Genomic DNA, 23,188 nt, shown 5'->3' on the forward strand with positions numbered 1-23,188 from the left:
TCCCCACTAAGTAAAATACATTAAATTAATTTTTTGAAACATTGATTTTATGTGGATTTTATAAGCATTTTAACATAATATTTTATAAATGTTTCTGAACAATTACTTGATAATATTATATTTTTATAACGTTATATACAACATTAAGAACTATATATTTGAAAACAGTGATATAACATCATTACCTACGCACACACATACACACACAACACACAGATACAATGTTTCGCGTTTCCGCCGTCCGAGGTCTCCAAAGTCAAATCCGGATTTGCTTGTATTATTTTAGCTCCTGCGGAGCCTTAATACGGTTCAATTTACGTCTGTGCAAATGTTTTGGAAATTTAATATTTAACATTTAGATTTCGAGGATCATCATCATTTCGAGGATGACTATTTTCCAATTTACCTCGTTACATGTAAATATAATTCTTATTTGTACACGTCAACCAATTTAGAGTATGAAAGATTTCTGCAGATTCTGCAGAGATATCCTTATTTATTATAGATACATGTTTATTTATTTCATTAATTATTTATTTATTCACTCATGGATACATCTCAAATAGGTAGGAGTATGTGTATAAAATGATTGTAAATTCTGATATGATTGCACTATCATAAAAACAAAATGTTTTGGAAACTGGTTGCTGAGATTGTTTTACTGTGTATAATAAATATTTCTCTTGCTTCCAATTCTTCCATGAAAGATAATATATACAAATGTAAATTAGGATCCAAAACTCCATATAGATGTGTAGCTAATTATAATGATACACCGATGAAATACTCAGGTATGTTCCGAGACCAATAGTTATGACATTTTGATATGGATGCGTTTGTGTATGTGTGTATGTATTGATATGGTTCTTTTCTATTTTTTTTTACTACAGGTTGTGTAGAAAAGAAAATCTGGTTGCTTCTACGGCATGGGACTCGGTATCCAGGCAAAAAGTACATACCTCGTATGCTAGAAGAATTACCAAAATTGCAACATATAATATTAGAAAATTACGAAAATGGTAAAACAAGACTGTCAGCTAATGATGCAATATTGTTCAAAGAATGGAGACCAAAATTGACTTTGAATGATATGATGAAATTAACAACAGAAGGAGAAAATGAAATGATCAGTCTTGGGGAGAGGTATCAGGCAAGATTTCCATCTCTAATGCCAGAAATCTACAGCAATCAGACCTACAAAGTATGTGTGACTAAATACTTATTAAATGTAAATTTGTGTTTTTCAATTGCCAGCTGTTGAGTTTTAGTTTAGATACACATTGACTCAACGTACAGAGGAGAGCGCAAGACACTTCGCTGCTGGGTTATTTGGTTGGCGAAGTAGTCAAAACGTTTTGTATCCAGAACCAGTATATAGAGACCCAATACTAAGAGTAATTTTATTTTATAATACTTTTAAATTTTAAAAGATTTCAACATTTAAAAAAATATGACTTACTAGAGACGTTCTCTTTCTTTTTGTGTGTTTTCTGCTATTTTAGATAATTACTTCTATATATTTTTAGTTTTACAAAGCCTGTCCTCGCTGGCGTCAAGAAGTTGACAAGAATCCAAATGCAATAGTAGAGAAGAGAAAATTTTTGAAGAGCAAGACTGTTATTGATATGTTAGATAATATTAAAAACTTTATCGGCCACAGTGTCAATTATGGTCAGCACATGATTATTAGATATTCGATACATGCATGTAGATTCTCATTCGATGTGATGCTTTTATTTCTAATTAAATGTAATTATTATGTGTTTCAGAAAGTGCACATTTAATGCATACCATGTGTGCCTTTGAGACTGCTTGGGAGCAAAATGTAATATCTCCCTGGTGTAAGATATTTTCCTTAAATGATTTCAAGGTGAGTTTCTTGAGAAATTACACGTTTGATTTCTGTACATATAAAATGTCAAATTAAAACATGGAAGATTTTCATTTATTTCAAGATTTTTCCGAAATAAAATATTTTGTGCATTGAATCTTTTGAATTTATATTTTACAGGTATTTGAATTTGCAGAAGATATAGAATATTATTGGATCGATGGATATGGATATCGGTTGACTTATGAGCAAGCATGTTCTGCCTTAAAAGACATGTTCGACTTTTTCGCGTATGTTACTTAAATGATAAATTCGATTTTGCTTTTGCAAAAACATTCAAAGAATATGGTTTATTTTACAGGTCCAAGGAAAGCCCAATAACAACAGCTTATTTTACACATTCTGGAACAATTCTCAAGTTATTGGCTTTGCTTGGAGTGGCTAAAGATACACATCCTTTGATGCACGATTCTTTTGCATCGCACGAGAATGATAAGAGAGAATGGAAAAGTAGTATTATTGATGTATTTGCATCCAACATCGCATTCGTTTTATATGAGTACGCTTCTATCTTGAAATTATGTGCCAAGTCACATGTATTTTCATATATAATTATCTGATTTCGCCCTTCCTTTTTGTAGTTGCACATCTCAAGGTCTCAGTATTTTATTCATGTTTCAAGAACGACCGTTGTATTTGCCAAACTGCCCAAGTGACATGCCATGCCCAATGGCTACTATGAAGATGGCATATCCTGATAGCGATGAGGAATGTCAATTTGATGCTATGTGCCATGTGTCAACACAAGAAAATTGAATTAAGAAATACTCCTGTGACAAATTTTGTACATTCATGTATGCTGTATTGCTTACTAGATTTAAGATCATTATACATTTTCAACAGAATACATTCTGTTTGAGGAAATAATATATTAAATATTATTTAGAAATTGTGATATATATGTAAGTGTATAACATAAATTCCCATGTATGTAAAAAAAGGATGAATAATGTCGTTATAATCACCTGTTACGTACACATAACTAAGTGAGAATAATTAGTAACGTAAGGGGTCTCTTTCTTCAATACACAGCCCTGAGGGAAGCCACGCCACTGTGCGTGTGTAATTGTCGGTGACGTTTGTAAACTTATAGGTGTACCGTTGCACAGGAGGTTATATGCTGCGTTCTTTTTAATTATTATCACGAAAAAATGGTTCGCACCGATTGGGATCGAATATTATCTGTGAACGTCTCGTCTTTAACGGATGAAGAAATCGAAGATCTTTTTCCTACTGTAGTCCAATGCGACGTAGACGAGATTACTGATGTGCACAATCTGCGAATCCTCATGAGACTGTCTCAAGAAATCATGACTTATAAAGACAATCAAGTAAATAACTAGTTATTTATCGTGTATTTTTATATCTTAAAGATAGATACAGCAGTCCTGCATTAATTCTTCCGGTGTTCTTACCCACAGCAATCAACTCTCCTTCTCCATAATATTTCAGAAACGTGACTTTTCCCATTCACTCTGTTATACATAATGGTATAATTTAACTGCATTTTTCTTAAAAAGAAAAATTATTTGTTATATATTATAAAGTTTTTTGTGAATGTAAATTGATTGGAACTATTAACGCATATGTGTTATGTATTAATATAATATTTGTTTATATATCATCTGATGGTTTAACATAAAGAAAATTTATTTAAAAACATATGGTTTAACATGATGAAGAGAATTTATTTAAAAACATATTTTGTTATTAATCCATCTTGTATAGTATATATTTATTGATATTAGGTAGAGGCTTTGCTCCTTGAATGTGGTGAATTGAAGGAAACAATAGCTTCATTACGTCCTGAGGCTGCTAAACGAAAGATCAGAGGTATCTTGTGTTTATATGATACTTATAATACAATAATAATTATTTATCGTATAAGATCATTAGACAATTTAAAATATATTTATACTGCTATTACTTCGATAGATCGTGATATATCTACAACGAGACAAGAGTCCGATGGTATTAGCAAGGTAAATTTTCATAATGCAACATTTGTAAAACAAAATATTTTATATTTTATATAATAATTGAAGTTTTGTACATAAAGAGTGTAGGTTTATTGGAACATACTCCTTATACAGATACGCAAGGAAAAAATGAGAAAATTAAAACCCTCATGGTGGAACTAGAAGTAAGTGTAAATAATGAAAAATTATTATTACAAAGTTTTGCTGTTAATAAGATTTTTTTTTTGTAGACTTTAGATAAGGAAAATGAGATTCTTAAGGAGCGGTTAACAACATTAAAAGATGAGATGGAAGATGCAACGGAAAAAATGAATGAAATGACTGAAGAATTACGCTCCACTCAAATAAAAGATGCGGAATATAAAGGTACTTTTATATATATATAAAAGATATATTTTAAATAAACACAAATGTCAATTTGATGTTATGCTTTATATATTATATATATTATAGACAAAATATTGACATTGGAACAAGAAAACGCAGCTTTGGTTATTCAAATCAGAGAAGTAACAGCACAACAAATAGACAGAGACAGAATGTTGGATGAATTTGGCGCAGCTATTGATGCTAGAATGTCTGAATGGAAGGTATAGAAGAAATTTAACATTTATATTAGAAAAATAGAATCGAGACGCATTTATTTATATTCGTATTATTCTTATGTTTGTCAAGGATATATTAGACGAAAAGGACGATGAAATTACACGTTTGAAAGAAAACTTATCGCAATCTTTAAGGCAGTCTGTTACATCGGTTAAAGAAGAAAATAAATCTGAGATTATTCATCTAAATGACGAAATAGTTCGCCGAGATGCGATTATAATTGAGTTGCAGGCTAAATTATCGGAAGCTGTTGTTGAAATAAATGAGAGTGCAACACTTATAGACAAATTAAAACGAAAAGTACAGGAGTAAGAAATATTTGTAAAGTACATTTAATTGTTTAATTGCTTGTTTTTAAATTATTGATTTTATTTACTCCATAGGCCTGTAAAAAGCGACAAACGGAAAGAACAAAAAAATTTGTTGAAAAGGATACAAAGTGCAAATGAAAAAATTTCTAATTTAGAGAATGCATTATCCCAAGCACAAGATGATGCGAAATCTCAGAGTAGCAAAGTGAGATATACACATTTTAATATTTTGTTTATATAAAACTATGTACAGAATGTACCATGTGTATTATTACTATTAATTTTATCTAATTAATTCTTTATTTTCTGAAACTGATATTTTCTAAACAAAAATTATACAGAGTATTCTACTTTTATACATGCAACTTGCAATTTTTAAGATTAAATAGTTAATCCTAAAAGACAGACATTCTGTGTATATTTCTTCTCTGTTATAAATAATATGTTAATTAATAAATTTATATGTAGTTGTGTGACGTACTGTCTACGTTAAAACAATACGAAGAAGGAAATGAAGCTTTAACTAAAGCGTTAAACGAAATTAGAGAATTAAAAATCAAATTGGATTACAAAAATGAACATATAGAAGATTTAGTTAATGTTGTTAATAAACTGGAGATGTTAAATTCGTATCAAGAGATGGAAATTTTAACTCTTAGGTAAAATTTTCAAGACTCTTAATTTATAGCGTATGTGAAAGAAGAAACTTAAATATTATCTTTCCATATCACAGAGAAAAGTTAGGGATCCCAGAGGATGAATCGGTATCGATTAAAAGCGTTGTAGCGAAACGAAAAGAGGAATCAAGGAAACTAGGAGAGCTTGTTCAGCAAAATAAAAGCCTCGTAGAGGAAAATTTAGAATTAAAGTCAGATGTAAGATAATTTATGTAAGATATGAATTGATTCGTAAGCATTGTAACACATCTATTCGAGACGTATACAATAACTTGTGACACGTACTCGAATATTTATGAATTATTAATTCTTGTAGATAAGGATATTAAAATATAAATTAAGCAAGTCTGAGAAGATATTAGACACTTCAGATAATTTAGGTGACTCTAGTGATCAGTTTTTACACTCGACTAAATTAGCCGAATCGGAAAGTATGCGAGTACGTTCCAAAACTGACATCTCCGAAGTTAGTCAAAATATTCAGATATTTATAGATGAAAATGAAGCGCTTAGAACAGGCATGCACGAGATTATGGACAGTATACGCAATCAAGATGGTGAATTTTAGCTAACTTTAATGGTACTTTAAGTGTTGCACACATATTTCCATTTTATTACACCCTTAGATCTCTCTTCTACTTAGCAATTTTCTATTTTTTTTTTCCTTCTAATGTGGCGTGTTTGAATGTTACTAATTATATAAAATCTGCTTAATTTCTTATTTTTTCTGTTTTCTTGCACAGGTATGGGGTATTTGCTGCCTCTCGGGATTTTGATGACTATTTTAAAAATAAGTAGATAACATATAATTTTCGTATGTTTCTTATTTTAGGTAAGAGCGGGGTGGAGATACAATCCAGTACATTGGAACGATTGTTGGAAGCTTTAGATGTTAGACATTTAGCTGGTTGGTATCATCCAGCTATGAGATTACAGGAACATCTTAATGTAGTGCAAGGTAGCAATGCTGAATTAAGGTCGCAGCTTAAATTACTGAGGTACTTCGCAATTGATTAAAATATTTACTATAACTGTATTATGTATTATTTTCCTTTTACAACTAATCACTGTTGATTACACGATTACAGAAAAGAATTGCAAAGGAAAGATGATATATTGCAAGATTTGGCGGTAAGTAGAAATATAGACGTCGAGAAATTGTACGAGAAGTACAACGAAGAAGGCGAAGCGATGACGATATATCTTACGGAAATGAAAGCTCTGCAAACGGCATATAAGAATGAGGCGGAAGAGTGGGAGAAGCAAAAGGATTTGTTGGTTCGAGAGAACAACGAGTTGAAGGATGAGATGGATAGCTTTAAGAAGCAACTAAACGTTTATAAGGAAAATCTGCGGATTGTAGAAAGTGGAGATGACGAAATCCAGAAAGCACTGGTGACAAAAACGAGAGAATATGCGGACGCCGCCAATGAAGTAATTATCGCGAACAGGAAAGTCACTAGTCTTCAACAGTTGCTTAACAAAGAAACCAGTAGACTGTACGAGTGTCAAAAGGGGATAATCAAAAAAGAGAGCGAACTCAACAGAGCCCTTGCGGACGCAAACAAGCATAACAAAACGTTACTGTCAGAAGTTTCACTCTTACAAAGTAATTTGCACAATTCTGTGAGTGCGGCTGTGCATAACGAGTTGAAAGAGGAACACGAGGAACTGAACATACGCTATCGCGCTTTGTTAGAAACTGCGATGACGTCTTCCGACTGCGATGAAGTATTATCCTTGAAAGCCGAAATAGAAACGATAAGGCAGGAGAAGTATCAACTCGTGGAAGATTTGCGACGGCAAGTCGACGACCGTGAGAACGACAATTTGCAGCAAAGTTTGAAGGAAACGGAAGCCAGAGAATTGATCGAGAGACAACGAGCGGATCAGATGGCCAGATTGCATGAGATAACTCAGGCTCAATTGGCGAAATGCGAAGACAGTGTTAAGCGACTTACCGTTTCGAATTCTGAATTGCAAGAGAAATTGATCGAGACCCACGGGAAATTGTCCAAGGAGGTAGCGCTGCAGGAAGCCATCCCAGTGGACGATAATCGCACGCAAGAGCTGCAGAATGCAAATGCTCAACTTACCACAGAGAACGCAGGTTTGAGGAGAGCGCTGCAGATTTCTCAGGAAGAGGCTCAGTTGCAGTATTCGCTGAATTCACTGCAGACACTGGAATTGGACAGTCTCAGGCATCAGATATTAGACCTGCAAGCTGTGAGCGAAGACAAGGCCACTATTTCGAGACTCGATTTTGAGCTTACGAGTAAGAAGATAGCGGAAATGGAATTAACCGCGCAGAAAACGCGACTGCAGAACGAGCTGTCTTCCACGCAGCAAGAGCTTGACAACTCGAAAAGGAAATACGAGGAGATGCGGGATTACGTGCAAGACTATCGGAAACGATGTGACAACCGTTGCAAGTAAAATAAAAAAAAAACTTGTTTACCTTTCTCAGCTATTTTGAGCTATTTATATCTGCGTTTGTACGGAAAATACCTTCTAACATTCTGCGTGTTCCAGATATTACACGGACATCATATATTTTTTGCAATGCCAGTACGCGGGATCAACTTCCGTGAGTAGTTTGGAAAAAGTGGTCGCCCTCGCCGCAAAATTGAAGACGGACCGACGGGACGTCGATTTGGAAATGCGTAAAGTAAAAAAGTGCCACGAAGATGTGAAGCACGAACGGCAACTCTTGTCTACGCGCCTCGAGATCGTCGAGCGTCTGAAAGATATATTGGAGCAACAGATTGGCGCCGGCAACGTCCAAAACATAATGGAACACTTTGCGGAAACTTCACAGCGGACACTGAGTGTAAGTTTGCGTTGTGCAATTCAATATAAGAACTTACAGTAACAACAACGGTTACATTAAACCAGTCAGTAACTGTGGTAGATTAGTAACTTCCGAGTTTAAACCTTAGCACACAGATTTAGAATAAATTTGACGCGAAAATCTTTGTATATCTGTTGAATAGGATTTTAAATATAAACGACGAATAGCTCACTTGGAGCACGAGCTTCAAATAGCCGGCAGCAAGTTCAACGAATACGAGTCAGTGATTGCCGGCATGGAACAGGACGTGATAGATATTCAGAGAGCTTGGTATCCGCAACAAGATCATCAACTCCGGCTTAACGCGCCGATTTTGGAGACAAAGTCCGTTCAAGCAGCGGCGGAGGTCCGGGTGGTCAGTGTTCAAACAGATCCCTACACTTGTTGTCTGAATGACAAGGTCGAGGAAGGCACAGCTAAGGAGAGCGAAGTTTCCCAGGATATTCGGGACTCGTCTGAACCAGGTGAAACCATCGAAAAGACATTCAAAGATGCGGGAAGCAATACGGAAGAGAGCGGTAGCTCCGCGCAGCGTCTTAACGAGCAGTTAGACCAAGCGCTGAAACTCGTGTCGGAACGCTCCGCGATGCTCGCCAAGTGCGAATCGCAATTAGTCGAGTGTCAGGCAAAGATGGGCGGTTTAACAGAGGCGATGAAGGAGAAGGACTCGCGCCTTGCCCAAAAGCAAGATGTACTCGACGAGTTAACGTCTCAGTCGCGCGCCACGGACGTCGAGTGCACCGACAAGCTGGCTTTAAAATCGACGATAAACAGCTTGCAAAAACTAATCAGTCAAAAGGAGGAGACCATTCTGAGGTACCAGCATCTGTTGAAAGAGGACCGGGACGAGCATAGTCGGGCAGCGAGTCGTTTTCAGGAGGAGATTAAGAGCTTGCACGACCGTATCCTGTCCGTGCGGAGTGAGACAAGAAGAAACGGAGAGTCGACCGTGAAGAATATCCTCGGAAAAGCGCCGGCTTCTACGTTCCACGAAAGCTCATCGAGACCGCCGAGGAACAGCGCCGCGCAGGAGGAAGAGATTGTCAGGCTGCGCGAAAAGGTATCCACCTGCGAAGCGGAATTAAATATCAGCAAAGAACTGAGCGATCGTTGGCATCGGTTGGCAGAGGAAAGATTGAAACACATGGATCGTATGAGAGAAAGGTATCGTCCAATGGCAGCGCGTAACGTTGGTTGATAAGTTTAACTTTATTTTTTTTTTTTTTATATCGACAATATTGTGAGTAATTGTCGCTTTCGTAGATTAGAGCAACAGCATAAAACCGAGCTCGAGAGCTATCGTGGTGAATTGAACAAGTGGCAGGCGGAGGCTGACACGCTCAGACAACAATTATCCGAGAACCGGGTGTTGCTCACGAAAGGAAATATCTCCCTGATGAAGGAGCTACAGGAGAAAGACGACAAGATACATGAACTGAGTCTCACTTGCCAGCAATTACAGGTGCGATTACACAATGTCGTCTCGTTCACTTACAGAATAATATTATGTATAATTGTTAAATCTCCGTTATATTCTTCCGTATCGCAGAATGAAGTCGAGTTAATGGAGTCTGCAGGCCGACCTCAGCAGGTAACAGCTCGTGCTGATACGAAGGCGAGCGAGACGGCGTACAATAGCCATCGTGATCAACTGCAGCAGCAAAATCAAGCGGACCTCTTGCGGCGGCAGCTTCAGTCTCTCATGGAGAAGGAGAAGGCGTACAAGTACGAAATAGCCGATTTGAAGCAGCAGCTCAGTCGCAGGTATATATATTATATTTCGTGGTATTTTTCCAGCCGAACCTTTTCGTCGATTCTGTGAAAATCTCGCCTCTAATGTGTACGAAGTATGTATGTGAAGTGCATATTAATACTAAGATATTGACTTATTTTAGGTATATGGCGATAAAAGCGCAGGAGAAGAAGACGTCGCAGCGTGAAGCTCAACTCGAGCGCAAAGTTGCGTCTCTCGAAGAGGAGTTGTATAAAACGAAAGCTCAGTTGGATCGTGAATACCTGGCGCAAGAAGCTAAAAAGGCGAAGGTATGTAAATCAGAATATCACCGTGTGCACGTTACGGTTCCTAATGCGTGCCTCTTTCGGCAGACCGCGGAGGAACTTGCACTGTGGGAGAAACAGAAAAAGTGGCAGCAAACGGCGGAGAAACTGAAAGGGAAACTTAAAGAGAAAACGGACGAGTACGCGAAATTGCTGGCGAATCACGAGAAACTTCGATCCGTCGTCTCGTGTATGGAACGAGAGAAATGGTATTTAAGAAGCAGGCTTAAATCCGAGGCCGATAACGTGTCCGGCGATTCGTCGTCGAGACTTTTGTCGAGTGTACAACGTAAAACGGTAGATGAACTGGAGAAAGAATGTTTAACGCTGAGAGAACGTGTTAAAGAATTGACCGAACGCTCGGGGAAGGAAGGTGATGAACAGCTCATGTCGGAAATAGCGAAACTGAAGCGCCACAATGCCGCTCTGGAAGCGGTCTCTCAGGTTCGTGTGCTTTCGTGACATTTACCGATCTTTGTAATTATGTGGCGATTATTACCGAATGATATTTCACAGGGCAATATGTGCGTGATCAGCCAGCTGGAAAAATTAGAAATGACCAAAGATATTCTGGAAAAGATGAATCTCAAGCTGGAGAGTGAAAATTTCGAGCTGCGGCTCGCATTAGAGAGGACGAATTCGGACACTCCGCGATTGCGAGAGAAAGTGAATCATTTGGAAAAGTGCTCTTACTAGAATTATCTTTCTATATTCAGAAAACGCAAATAGGAGTGAACAATTGATATCATTGTATTATTATTATTATTACAGATATATAAAGTTATTGAAAGTAGAAAAATCGTCAGACTCGACTCCTAGATCGTCAGATAAAGACTTGCCAGAACCACGCGCTAAAAAATCTACTTTCGAAATGGAGAAAACAATATTTACATTGAAGCGAATTGTCGAGAAGCTGCAGGCAGAGAATAAAAGACTGAAATTTAGTTCCAAGAAAAATCATATTCTAGTCAATCAAGTAAACCACCAACCTCTTCTTTAATATTGCATAATATACGTTTATCTTTTGTTACATTAAATATATTATTCTGGTCACTTATTTCGGATGCAGGAAAGGACAAATAGATTTGACATTGAAGGAGATACTTTACTTCAAGGACAATACGAGGAATCTCAAAAACGTGTGATAAGCTTAGAATCGGATTTGCGACTGGCTGAACAGAGAATAGTTATGTTAGAAAAGGCTCAGAAAGAAGATGATAACGGAGACTTGAAAATTTTGAGGCAACAGCTAATCCACAAGTCTGAGCTTCTGGAAAAAGTGAAACAGCTGTTGACTCGTGCAGCCATCAACGAAAAAACGTTGCGGCAACGTGTAAGAATTTAAATTACGCATGATAGAAAGATTAGCTAGAAATTGTCCGTATAATCTCGTTGTTACCAGGTGCAACAGCTGGAATCAAAGCAAACTCTATCGACAATCCCGGAGTGTTACGTGACTCCACCTACACCGAAATAATGGGTGTTTTGGAAATAAGCGCAATTTTAAGTAAACTTAGATAGATTTGCAGTGAAAGTCATATATTTTTATCAAGACAAATGTATACACACATATATTTTATTCGTGGTTTCTCCGCCAAACATTTATTTCAAGTGGAACCTTGTCTTCTTTATCTTTATCCAGTGCTTATGTCGTGTTTTACAATGATTTTATACGCATAAATATGATCGTATTAATTTTTTGTACACACACAGGCGCATAATGTTCATGTGTAAATGGAAGAAGTTGCTGTTATTCTAAGACATTTTTTTGTATATCTAATATATGTATCGTATTGGCGGAAACAAAGTGAAATTTTTTTATGTTTCACGCAATAAAACATGTGTAGACAAATTGTATCTATTCGTTGTAATTCCAAAGTATTAAGTACATACAGAGAAACGCTAACCATTTATGCCCGTTTTTACCAACGTTGATTAAAATCTTAACCCGAGTTTAAGTCTTTGTCCGAGGAGAATTTAAAGGCTTCAATTTAAGGTTTATCAACGTTAATTGGAAACGGACGTTAGACGTACGAGACACATCATCGTAAGAATTCTGCCTAGCTAAAAACATCAATGATGTTTATTGTATTCTAAACGCATAAGGAAAAGAAAATATTTTGACTTAAATTATACATTGCAACGATGTATACATATGTCGGAAAACACAATTCTAAACGAGGGTATTCTAATATTATAAACGTTTTATATATATATTGATGTTTGAGCAGTCATATATATAACTTATTTTCTTGTAAAATTAAATATCTTCGAAATGAAATGCACTAAGATCGACATTCCTGTCTGGTCGCTCAATGTTGCATAAATAAAAAAGCCCACTTTAGATACGTGCCGACATATTTCTTATGTATAACACGATTTATTTTAATTTTAATTTTACTTTCAAATGTTGGAATCATCTCGAGTCATCTTGCATACATTTTGGATTATCCTAGGCGGGAGAAATTTCTAAAAGACTTTCTAAAGATGTCTGAAAGATATCTAAAAAAAAGAAATAAACGTCTTTTCTGGACATCATTTAGAAATTTATTTTGTGTCAAAGGCGTTACGTTTCAATAAATATGTGAACGAACCGTGATTGGTTGTCAAACATCGGGTGTTTCGATACATCGAGATTTGCAATTACCGCAAACGTCAGTTACGTCGGTCAGTTATGCCAGGACGATCGTGACGAGACGGCGTTCGAAACCTCGTCCTGTGTTTCGTGCGATTTTAATCGGTTTGAAAATCAGTTACCGCTGCTGAAAGTGCCGAATGCAACGTACATTTGTCGTAGCAAAGTATTGTAGTGAAACAGTCCCGAGAAGGGGGTAAATGCCCGAAATCGCAGAACAAAGTGTCGGCTGTGTCAGCCGAACAATGTCGCGATCAGGCCGTTACGGCGATCGAAAGTTCAACCGCTGCTTTTCACGTTTCTGACTCTCCGGAGAGGAGGTTTTTCATGCGAAATGGAGTCGCAGGGACAGGAATTAAGTCTCTTGTACTTGTCGTAGCGAGATATCGTCGAAAATACTGCCAAATCAAGCGTTTCGCGGAACCATTGGTCGACGGTATCGAGTGAAGTTCGCTCATATTCGTACTTCGAGAATCGTAATCTGTTCGTTACGAGTGGTCAATTAAAAGATGGCTATCACGAGAGGCGCGACGCCGACCGCTCCTCCCGCGTTTCACGTCGTTTTCGGACGAAAGTGCGAGCTTCCTCCACGAATTATCGCGTCCGGTGAGAACGCCGAATGTGGGCCTCGCGTTCGTCTCGTCTCGCGTAACGAGTGTCGTGATAAACAAGCGCGGAAAGTGCATCGGTCAGGAGTGTCAGGCAAGTGTCGTACGTTCGTCATGTTCTTCACCAAAAAGGATTATCTCACGTGAGGGCCGTCATCGGGAATGTCAACACAGTGCAGCGTCTTCGTAGGGTCGCAGCAGCGGAGAATTCAAATCGCAGCTTCGGCCGTCGTGAAAAATGTTTGTCGGTACCGATGTATTAATACGGCGGAGGCCGCAACAGATGGCGCCTCTGCATGTCTTCGGTATGTTGAATCTAACGTACTGTTCCTGAATTTACGTAAAAAAATCGAGCAACCAGGGTCTGCTCGAAGTACGATAAACGGAGCGTTATTATCTGAAACTAAGAGTCGAAGTGAAAAGAGCGGTAAAATTTAAAAAACAATGTAGATCTCGAGATAAACGGAATTTTCTCGTGCGTTTTGACGATCGATATTAATGTCTACGATGAAATCTAAATCTTATTCAGATGACATTACTCGTGAGATCTTAAAACAAAATAACGGTCCCGCAAGAGAAAACAGTCGGTAATGTCGGTAGTGACTGACCCGGCCAACCAGGCGTCGACAATTATCAGGAACGTTATCCCGGGTCGATAGTTTCTGCAATACCTTGTCGGTATGAAATATAATTTCCTAAATCCTGCCGCGCACTTTAAATTCATCTAAAGCGGGCTCAACGAAAAGATGATAATTTACCACGTGAATTACGATAGATGTGTGTGAATTCGGTTTCGCTGACGGAGGTGATCGATTCTTCGATTGACTAGATTCGGCTTCCTGAATACTTTCATACCGCATTCACGATCTTCTCATCCCAGAACAGGAAAATAACAATGACGTCAAAATAATATCAAAATGAAAACGAGATAATGGTTGTAAAACTCATTCTTCGATCATTTTTTCATTATTTCGACGTCTTCATTCTCACGCCATCTTTCTGTTCTGCCTGAGATTGTGGCGAATTTACATGTATAATTGCGATGTTATATCACATCATAATTATACACGTAATGATTACGGCCGCTAATGAAATACTAAGAACTTAAGATTAGTCGCTCGGTATCTTTGTACAATTCTTCCATTTATCGCCGCGGGTTATTCCGACGTATGACGCGTCAAAGTTTAAAGAGCTGCTCTCAATTATTGGTACATTGTTATCGCGTCATTCAATTTGCACTTATGAGTCATAGCTATGCCTCTGCAGAATCGTTACTTTTCATTTGCGACTTCCGTGAGACGCGACAATAAAAATTGCGAGTGCTGCATACACACACACACGCGCGCACGCACACATTATTAACATACTTATTAAATTAAGCGTCCTAGCGTCATTCAGCGAAAACAATTGACATCGAGACTCACGAGAATCTCTTCGGCGAAGATCCAATTACGCGCGACAGCCGAAGAGACAGGCCTGTGTGACAGATCTTGATGATTAATAATCGCTCTCATCGGGCCCCTGAAGATACGGGCGAATCGAGTCCTCGTCCTCGCAGTCCGGAATGAACTTGCCCTTATACTTCACGCAAAAATCAGCGCACTTCTGTACCTTAAAATACGTGCCGTACATGTCCCTGCACTGGGCGCAATTCCTTATGCAAACACCTGTACAGAGCCAATTTGTACAGACGATAAAGCGATAAGTACCATCGGTAGTTCGTGAAAGATTCGCGTCACACGTAACTGTGGAATGTACGCTTGTACTCACCGACATATCTCTCAGCATAAGTCGTGGCCGTTGTAAAGCAGAGAACAGCGAAGACGACAGCGAGCAGTACGATGATGTATCGGTTAGACGAGCTCATGACTAAAACAAATGTAGGCGTTAGACTCTCGTCGACGACCCTACATGGGTGAGGTGACGCGGGTAAAATTTTTCAGGTCCAATATCAGCCTGCCGATATTTTAAATTTTAAATTCGTTCCGCATATTACAGTCACACGGAGTTATGTGTCATATTTCGCTTATATTGGAAATATATGAAACAACAAAAACGCACGTGTGTGTGTGCGCGCGTGTGTGTGTGTGTATGTGTGTGCGTACGTATGGAAGAAGAAAAAAGAAATAGCTCCCACAAATAAAAATTAGCTCCTAAAAATAAAAATTAGCTGTCCATATGATACATCTAAAATTTCGTTGATTTAGCTCATTTTTTCGCCCTTGTGCCTAGTTTTTAACTCCCATAGCGAAAAACTAGTCCTGGTGACTAAATTTCAGTTGTATTATACGGGCAACTAATGCCTTTCTTCTGTGTATGTTGTGCTATAAAAATATAAAAATATAAAATCTCAACGTGGCACAGACGTTTGACTGCACCGATAGAAAATTATAGTTAGTTTTTGCGCCAAACATTTTATAGCAGCAGCAACATGAATGTAACGTTATTATCGCTACAGTAACATTTACCGGAAGAAAAAATGATTCGCTGGATTTTTCGCGGTTAACAGGTATGTTTCACGCCGAAACTAACTGTAACTTTCTATCAGTGTGGAAAGTGACGGTCCATAAATAACTTCGGTGCGTCTTACGACAGTGTGACGACGCGAAATCGAAACTATGAATTCTAGTTGTGAATTCTACGCGAGAACTGTTCTTACGTAATGTCGTTTGAATATTAACGATGATGTATCGCTGATTCGCGTGGTTATAGGATTTGCCGGTCTCAATGAAGCCGAAGAAGGTCGAGTATGAACGAACATGGGGGTGATATCCTCCCTTCGAAGTGCCAATTCCCAGAAAGAAATACGGGGCTCGCTCTCTCTCACACACATACGCACACACACTCAATGTTTGGTTACATTTATCTTTTCTCTGACCGCTCTTCTCTCGAGACGCCGTTCTATCTCCGAGTTTACAACCTCCCGTGTTCGTAGTAGCGGCCGGTGGTGGCAACGAATCGTTCGTCGATCGAATTCACCAGGAGTCGGCGAGTTTTCCGTTTCGCGTCGACTACGAAAGACAAAGCTCACTCGCACGAAACACCGCGACGAAAGAGATACTCCACAAAAGTGTGGTGAGAAAACGCGAGTGAGATACTCTCTCAGTCGCTCGTGTCGATGTCGCGTTCCCGCTTGTTGTTCCCGGTTTGCAATTAACGTTCGCTCGCTCGCTCGTTCGCTCGCTCGCTCACGAGGAAGGACAGAGAGGGAGACCGGCCGGAAAGAACTCGATGAACTCTCAGGGATAACGCGGATGTTAAAGATGTCTCTCTCTCTCTCTCTCTCTCTCGGTTTCGACGAGAAAAAAACGACGAAAATCGAAAGAAAGAAAAAAAGGGGACGAGACAAAGGAGATTAAAAGAGAACCCGTTAAGCGTGCGCGCGCGCACGCGCTCACATACCGTACGCGATATGCTATACGTCTTACTACTCCGGTGAGGTCGCGCGCCATCGGCATACGAAAGCCCGGCTGCGGTACGACGAGGTACGGCGCGTGTGGCGCAATTATTTCTTTTGATCGATGGAAAATGTATGTGTCGTGATGCCTGCAGATGCGTCGTCGTCGTCGTCGTCATCGTTGTGTCGTCGATGCGCGAACGAAGGTCTTTCGTCATATTTCCTCGTATCTCGCCCGAGATAAGAGTGAACGCGTCATCGTCGTCGTCATCGTCGTCGCGTTGTTGTCGTCGTCCACGTCAGTGATCACTTTTTTATATATACGGTCATTTATAACCGGAATCTCGGGCGCGCTTCCGCGTTCGCCTTAACGGCCACATTGTGAACATATAAACATAATAAATATGGATGGAAGGTATCTCGCCGCTTTCCGTGCTGTCGTCGGCCCCTCTCTCTCTCTCTCTCTCCTTCTCTTTCTCTCTGTCTTTCTCTCTCTCTCTCTTCCCTCTCTCGATTTCCCCCTCTTTCTCGCCGTTCAGGAAGCACTTGAGGATTCAAGACCAAGGATCGCGCGGACAGCGTTCGATATCGATGTTAGCGTATTGCGCGAACAATAACGTCGTTCGCGCGATTTGACCGATTAAGCCGTAAATTGCATCGGCGATGAATGGGGTTTCGGGTGGGGAAATCCGCGATTTTTATCAGACACGACGCGGTGGAAAAAGCGGAGATATTTCGCGCGTCCGGAGAGGCGAGCCAATCGCAGGCACGGTCTCGTGCGTTTACCTGATCGGCACACAGCAGGCTGAAGGCGAAGCTGTTGGAATTGTTAAAAGCCCACGAATGACGCCGAGCGGATCTCGCCGGTCTTATATACCCGCAAATGCCGGATTCAACCCTCGCGCTAGGGGAAATCCCGCCGCGGGATCTTCCTGCGAAATTCAATTTCCCCCATTTCCTGCACTCAGAACGGCCCTTTTTGCAGTTGGAGCTACCTGTTACGTTATCTCTCTCAGTTAGAGAATAATTTCGTTAAACACGTCCCTCTCGTCTCTTTAATCCCCTTCTTCGGGGGATGAGTTTATTCAAGTTAGAAGAACTTAATTTTAAAGTGATGGTAAATATATTTGTCAGTCAATATTTCTCTTTTTCTTACTGTGGCAATATTTCTCTTTTTCTTACTGTGGAATTTTATGGTTAATATTTATTCACAGTAATTCGTTTCTTTTTCTCTCTTTTTCTCTCTGTCAACAATTGAATAAATACATAAAAACTCTCAAAATGTATAATCAGTAAAGGAAAATACAGGCAAGTAAGAGTCAGCGCCGATCTTGAGGCGAAAATATATTAAGGAAGATTGAAACGTTCATAATTAATGTAAATATTTCCAATTTTTGTCGACAATGTTTGAATTAATCATGAAAAATTGAACCTATCTAAACGTACACATACATATCAGTACACCTGAAAAGGGTTAATTCAACTCATTTCTCACACTCTCCCTATTCGCCCTGCGATAATTATTTTTGTATAATTGATTCATAACATTGATCCAACATAACGTCCATTCGAATGAATACACAAAGTCGATTGAGAAGAGTATATATCGTCGATATTTAATCTTCAATAACGTTCAATTACATCGCAACGACATTTAGCACCATAACGATATCGTAAAGTAAATATTACACAACAATTGATCCCTAATTACATAACATAATAACAGCATGATAATTGCAATTACAATTAATTGCGTATCACATTTCGCTTCGAAACGAGAACGCGTGCGATAACGGATGTGCAAGCACGGACAAAAAAAATTAGCTTCTACTAATTTCTAGCTGTGGGAGCTAATTCTTCCTTTCCGTCAGTCCGTCTTTCCGGCACAAAATTGCGCTTAAGCTTCCTCCTCTTCCTCCTCCTCCTCCTTCTCTGCCTCTACTGAATTATCTTTTCTACGAGGCGATTCGTATTCCAGGCTCCAGAAATTGTTGTATCTGATCGGCACCGCCTCGCCTTCTTTGATTTTTTTGTCCAGGTCCTCATCTAATCTGGAAAAACGATCCTTCTTATCCAAGATTCTCGACAACGTTTCGTGAACGTCCTCCCTGTTCCTCGACTCCTCCCGTTTCCTATCTTCCGCGGCCGTCGTGTTCTCCCGCAGCTGGCGCAGTACATCCTCTGTAAAATAACGGGACAAGAATTCGTCCTCCGTGTTGACCACGTCGGGCCGGGACTCTTCGTCGTCGTTGTCCTTTTCAAAAATATGCTTTAGAAAATCTCGATCGTCGGGAGGACCGTGAGCCCTGTTGCCGATCGTCTCGCTGCTTTTCCCTTCCTTCTCCGCGTGAGGATCGCGATACTTTTTTTCCGCCTCGTCGTCATCGTGCGAAGCGGCATTTGCGTCATTGTGGAAGTCTGCGTTTTTCACGAAGTAACCGTACCATCCTCCTTTCGGAGACGTGGTGTAATCATCGGTCTCGTCATCGCGATCGCTTTTTTCGATTTCCTCCGATTCGTCATCGCGATCGCTTTTTTCGCTTTCTTTCGTATCGACGTCATCGTGATCTGCACCTTTCTCATCATCTTCGTGTCTCATCTCCGCCTCGCTGGCGGCACCGTGCACACGCTCGAAAATAGGCTCGTTCTTGAGAAAAGCGTCCAGGTCGAACGGCTTGTTGTAGTCGTTGATGTCGAAAGTGATCGGCGCGAAATCCTCGACGGAGTCTTCGCGCTGCGCGGAGCGCGCCGATCCCGCGGAAGCTTCCGGGGCGCGATAAGCGTCGCTGCTTATATCATCATCCGAGTGATCGCGTGCGTCTCGCTTATCGGCGCATTCCGTGGAATTCTGATTTTCTGCGCAGCGCGAGACGTTCGTGTTTGACGAGCTTTCCAACCCGTCATTTCCGGCCTGAGTAGCCGGAAGTGATGGAAACTCGGCGTTCGGGGACTTGGAGGAGGAATCATCCGCGCGATAAGAGCTCCCGTGACCGGCGTAATCGCCATCATCGTACTCCTCCTTGTATTGGACTTCGCTCGCGCTACGATTGCCCTTGTCCAAAGTATCATCCCGCTGATCAGAGTAATCCGGCACCTCGACGTAAGGTATGTTAGCAGGGTCGTACAACGGGCCGGCCTTCTCATCGTGTTCCGCGTATTCCGCTCGATCATCCTTTTGCGAAGCTTTATCGACCGTGTCGGCTGGCGAAAGTGACGAACTGTTGGAATTTTCGCGGCCAGGAGGATACGGCGGTCCAGGCTCCGTGAGATCCGGCTTGTCTCTTCGGGTTTCCTCGCCCGCGTCTCCCGTCGTCGTCAAAGTGTCCTCGGACGAGTCGTCGATGTCGCTCTGAGCTGACGGTCGGTTCAGATCGGCCACCTCGGTCGCTTCGCTCGCAGCGTTCGCTCGCGACGACACGATCGGATCGCTCAATTCCGATTCTTCCACTGCATCCGAAATCGCAGTTTTCGGCTGCCATTGTTGATTCACCAGCGCCCAAAATCCAGATATGTAAGGGTCGGAAGCGGATATCTCTCGTGGCTGTATCGTGTAAGCTTCTTCGTTCGCTCCTTCGTCCGTCGTTCGCGCTTGCTCGTCTCCTTCGCGATCGGCTTCCTCTTCTTGCACGCACGAGCGGCCGGAAGCCGCCTTGAAAGTCTTACCTATCGGGATACTCGTGTCTCGTTTGGAACGAGCCTTCGCGTTACCGTACTTCACTTGGTGATTCCCCGACGTCGCGTTGATGATGTCCCAGATATGCTCGTATAGTTCTCGCTCCGGTTTCACGGTAGAAGCTACCGATCGAAGCTCACCTTTCTGCGACTGCGAAACAGCGGGATCTTTATCGACGCACGTGGAGTTGTCCGTTTTGTTGGAATTATTTCCCAAGGCACTGCAGCTGCTGATAATGTCGGAGTGGGGACGTGTACCGTTGATGTATTCCCAGATGCGTTTGTAAAACACAGTGCTCGGTACGGAGGTGTCGCCCGTTGCCTGGAGATTACGCGTGTTGGTTGCGCGTTTTGTGGTTGGGAGGAGTTTTCCCTGTTGAACTCTTCGCAAATTTTTAGTCGCCATCGCCCGATCATTTCCCGACTCGCGTAACGAACGTCTCGAACGTTTCCTCGCGATTATCTCCTGGATGGAACCTTTCGTTCCCTCTGCTGTTCGAGCGCTTCTTTGTACTCTTCGTCGCATGGTCTCTATAATTGTTGTAATCTTGACCGCGTCCATTTCGAGAGGCAGCTTTGTATTTTCATCTCGCTCGTCTCGGGGAGAAAATGTTTGCGACGCAATCTGTTGCTTCAGAGATCCTTTCGGCTGCTGCGGATGCGCATGATGCGTCCACCAAGGTTCGCTCGGTTTCTTTTCTAGGCTGTCCACCGAGTTTTTCCTCGTGAATGAAACCTTCGATCTGCTAATGAAATTGCTAATATAGGCTGGCTGCATTACGGGCTTAATTTCTGATGCAGCTTGTGCAGATTTCTCTGTTACGACATCCTGGAAAATTATCGATTTAAAATTAGAAACAATGTGACACAATATAACAATCGTGCAATTTTGTAAATCATACCGAAGGTAAGCATGAAGCGTTAATTAAAAGTAATAAATTATCGGAAATAAAAATAACGTTGACGTAAAACGTAACACGGAATATATTTTATAACATTCCATTATATGTTATAAAATATAATCCGATGTCGTTAATAATATATGGCATAATATATATGAAATCATGAAGGAAAATGTACATAAATTTTATGTTTCATACCTCGTATATAATTCTTGCGGTATCAAGCTGTACCCACGTGCGTGACTACTGTGTAATATATGTAATAATACATCGTGCCACTATGTTGTAAAATGATACTGATTTCCCAACGGGTCGTTAAACGTGTAACACCTTTTGCGGGCTTCTTTCAACCAACTTACGTGCACCTGCTGCTTGTTCGACGGGTCGACAGTAATACAGAAAAATAGGTGGAGGTTCATTAAATGGCACTCCTGTTAAAGTGACTTTATTCGTTGATTATAATTATATACAAAATACAGCATACAAATGACAATTACGCCGTCACAATGGCGCGGGAAACCTGCACTTCGGTCGCGAATTTGTATTTGTAATATAATTTAAAAAGGGCGAGAAATATCGACGTCGCGCAACTTTCCGAGCCACTGTGCGCGTGTATATTTACACCTTTACTCATTATACATACACACACATATATGTATATAATATCTCAAGCGATGGAAATTAATAAATTAATGTACTTAATTCAGCCATCAGGTGAAACCTATATGTGCGTTCGTACTCTGCGACATTGTGTTAAAAAAAAAAAAAAGAAGTCGTCGCTCAACTTCTTTTCGTTGTAGCTATATGATCACAAAATTTACATCGCGTCGCGTAAACAATGTAAATTACGTATATAAAATCATGAATGGACATACAGGCTAAAACGGCGATAGAAAAATAATGATTTGTCGCTCGATGATCAACAGTTGCTCAGTTCGTCGTTACTCGTTAAAACGCGACATTACTCTACGTATGCGACACAGTCTATGTTAAATGGATATGTATATCTGAACCTTTATCGTCGAGCTTAGAGAGCGTCTAGAGAGAAAGAGATACTTCAGTAAGTACAGTGATACTACACGCATACGTGCGCGCACCATTACGCATGCATACATATACATTCCCTAATATAAATAAGAATACGTATATAATCGATATCGATGATCGAGTCTGCCGCATTTCTTTCACATTCACGCGATGAACACGAGATTGTCTTTAGAGACAGAGAATGAGAACAGCAATGACGTATGGCGGATGTGGATATATTTTACGAGCAGGCGTTTGCCGTCCCCGGTGCACGTTACTTTCTCGTGAAGCCCAGATACGAAGCAATGCCGTTAATACTCTCAAAGAAGATGCGGTAAGCTCGCTGCCTGTCGTAGTGCTCCCGTACCATCGCCGGTTTCACCGGCCGTCCCGGCACGTCAAGCAATTGCTCCTCCACCCATCGCTATAGTACAATAGGTAATTGTAGGTACTGATGTAGGTGCACGGTGGTCGGCGGGGGGATGCGGGGTGAGAAAATGAAATGAGAACGAGATATACAAGAATGCGATCACGTATTTCGGGATCACAAACGCGATCATCTGATTCTGAGAGGA

The 23,188-nt window shown here is 40.4% G+C and overlaps 4 protein-coding genes across 8 annotated transcripts; 2 read left to right on the forward strand and 2 right to left on the reverse strand.

Annotated features, from left to right (window-relative positions):
• Positions 1-170: 170 nt before the first annotated feature.
• Positions 171-2,786, forward strand: LOC106746364 (multiple inositol polyphosphate phosphatase 1-like). 3 transcript variants are annotated; one of them, XM_014622911.1, is made up of 9 exons: positions 176-416; positions 567-791; positions 891-1,201; positions 1,269-1,394; positions 1,527-1,671; positions 1,770-1,870; positions 2,012-2,121; positions 2,193-2,390; positions 2,473-2,786. In XM_014622911.1, exons 2-9 carry the CDS (start codon positions 629-631, stop codon positions 2,645-2,647), a joined length of 1,329 nt encoding a protein of 442 aa, XP_014478397.1. In that variant the 5' UTR covers positions 176-416; positions 567-628; the 3' UTR covers positions 2,648-2,786. The 3 variants fall into 3 exon arrangements, with proteins under 3 accessions (XP_014478398.1, XP_014478397.1, XP_014478399.1); XM_014622913.1 differs by having other exon boundaries at positions 178-416; positions 732-791; XM_014622912.1 differs by lacking the exon at positions 1,269-1,394 and having other exon boundaries at positions 171-416.
• A 68-nt stretch (positions 2,787-2,854) lies between these two features.
• LOC106746362 (centrosomal protein of 290 kDa) lies at positions 2,855-12,198 on the forward strand. Of its 3 annotated transcripts, XM_014622908.1 has the most exons (23): positions 2,855-3,222; positions 3,640-3,724; positions 3,827-3,873; positions 3,951-4,034; positions 4,101-4,236; positions 4,324-4,460; positions 4,546-4,784; positions 4,860-4,992; positions 5,256-5,446; positions 5,521-5,662; positions 5,781-6,021; positions 6,297-6,462; positions 6,553-7,896; positions 7,997-8,294; positions 8,458-9,479; positions 9,579-9,777; positions 9,865-10,079; positions 10,211-10,358; positions 10,422-10,817; positions 10,890-11,056; positions 11,145-11,349; positions 11,443-11,706; positions 11,776-12,198. In XM_014622908.1, exons 1-23 carry the CDS (start codon positions 3,043-3,045, stop codon positions 11,848-11,850), a joined length of 6,114 nt encoding a protein of 2,037 aa, XP_014478394.1. In that variant the 5' UTR covers positions 2,855-3,042; the 3' UTR covers positions 11,851-12,198. The 3 variants fall into 3 exon arrangements, with proteins under 3 accessions (XP_014478394.1, XP_014478396.1, XP_014478395.1); XM_014622910.1 differs by lacking the exons at positions 11,443-11,706; positions 11,776-12,198 and having other exon boundaries at positions 10,890-11,039; positions 11,145-11,283; XM_014622909.1 differs by lacking the exons at positions 2,855-3,222; positions 3,640-3,724 and having other exon boundaries at positions 3,857-3,873; positions 3,985-4,034; positions 11,776-12,197.
• A 1,565-nt stretch (positions 12,199-13,763) lies between these two features.
• On the reverse strand, positions 13,764-17,838 carry LOC106746365 (eclosion hormone). Its single transcript, XM_014622915.1, has 3 exons — positions 17,800-17,838; positions 15,387-15,485; positions 13,764-15,283 (listed from the first exon to the last, which is right to left on the reverse strand). Exons 2-3 carry the CDS (start codon positions 15,481-15,483, stop codon positions 15,114-15,116), a joined length of 267 nt encoding a protein of 88 aa, XP_014478401.1. The 5' UTR covers positions 15,484-15,485; positions 17,800-17,838; the 3' UTR covers positions 13,764-15,113.
• A 1,072-nt stretch (positions 17,839-18,910) lies between these two features.
• LOC106746168 (microtubule-associated protein futsch-like) lies at positions 18,911-22,006 on the reverse strand. The gene is made up of 2 exons (XM_014622422.1): positions 21,947-22,006; positions 18,911-21,514 (listed from the first exon to the last, which is right to left on the reverse strand). Exons 1-2 carry the CDS (start codon positions 22,004-22,006, stop codon positions 18,911-18,913), a joined length of 2,664 nt encoding a protein of 887 aa, XP_014477908.1.
• Positions 22,007-23,188: the final 1,182 nt, after the last annotated feature.

Source organism: Dinoponera quadriceps, unplaced genomic scaffold (assembly GCF_001313825.1).
Source record: "Dinoponera quadriceps isolate SergipeBrazil2010 unplaced genomic scaffold, ASM131382v1 scaffold566, whole genome shotgun sequence".
Lineage (NCBI taxonomy): Eukaryota > Metazoa > Arthropoda > Insecta > Hymenoptera > Formicidae > Dinoponera > Dinoponera quadriceps.

What these genes read in the sequence shown, in the direction of transcription:
- LOC106746364 (XM_014622911.1), top strand. Translation starts at nt 629, where the DNA reads ATGTTTTGGAAACTGGTTGCTGAGATTGTTTTACTGTGTATAATAAAT. An exon ending in ACAGCAATCAGACCTACAAA is followed by an intron (nt 1,202 to 1,268) that starts GTATGTGTGACT and finishes GTTGAGTTTTAG; the next exon opens with TTTAGATACACATTGACTCA. An exon ending in TTTCCTTAAATGATTTCAAG is followed by an intron (nt 1,871 to 2,011) that starts GTGAGTTTCTTG and finishes TATATTTTACAG; the next exon opens with GTATTTGAATTTGCAGAAGA.
- LOC106746362 (XM_014622908.1), top strand. Translation starts at nt 3,043, where the DNA reads ATGGTTCGCACCGATTGGGATCGAATATTATCTGTGAACGTCTCGTCT. An exon ending in AAAAGATGCGGAATATAAAG is followed by an intron (nt 4,237 to 4,323) that starts GTACTTTTATAT and finishes TATATATTATAG; the next exon opens with ACAAAATATTGACATTGGAA. An exon ending in TTAAAACGAAAAGTACAGGA is followed by an intron (nt 4,785 to 4,859) that starts GTAAGAAATATT and finishes TTTACTCCATAG; the next exon opens with GCCTGTAAAAAGCGACAAAC.
- LOC106746365 (XM_014622915.1), bottom strand. Translation starts at nt 15,483, where the DNA reads ATGAGCTCGTCTAACCGATACATCATCGTACTGCTCGCTGTCGTCTTC. An exon ending in TTATGCTGAGAGATATGTCG is followed by an intron (nt 15,284 to 15,386) that starts GTGAGTACAAGC and finishes GGCTCTGTACAG; the next exon opens with GTGTTTGCATAAGGAATTGC.
- LOC106746168 (XM_014622422.1), bottom strand. Translation starts at nt 22,006, where the DNA reads ATGAACCTCCACCTATTTTTCTGTATTACTGTCGACCCGTCGAACAAG. An exon ending in CGAACAAGCAGCAGGTGCAC is followed by an intron (nt 21,515 to 21,946) that starts GTAAGTTGGTTG and finishes ATAATTTTCCAG; the next exon opens with GATGTCGTAACAGAGAAATC.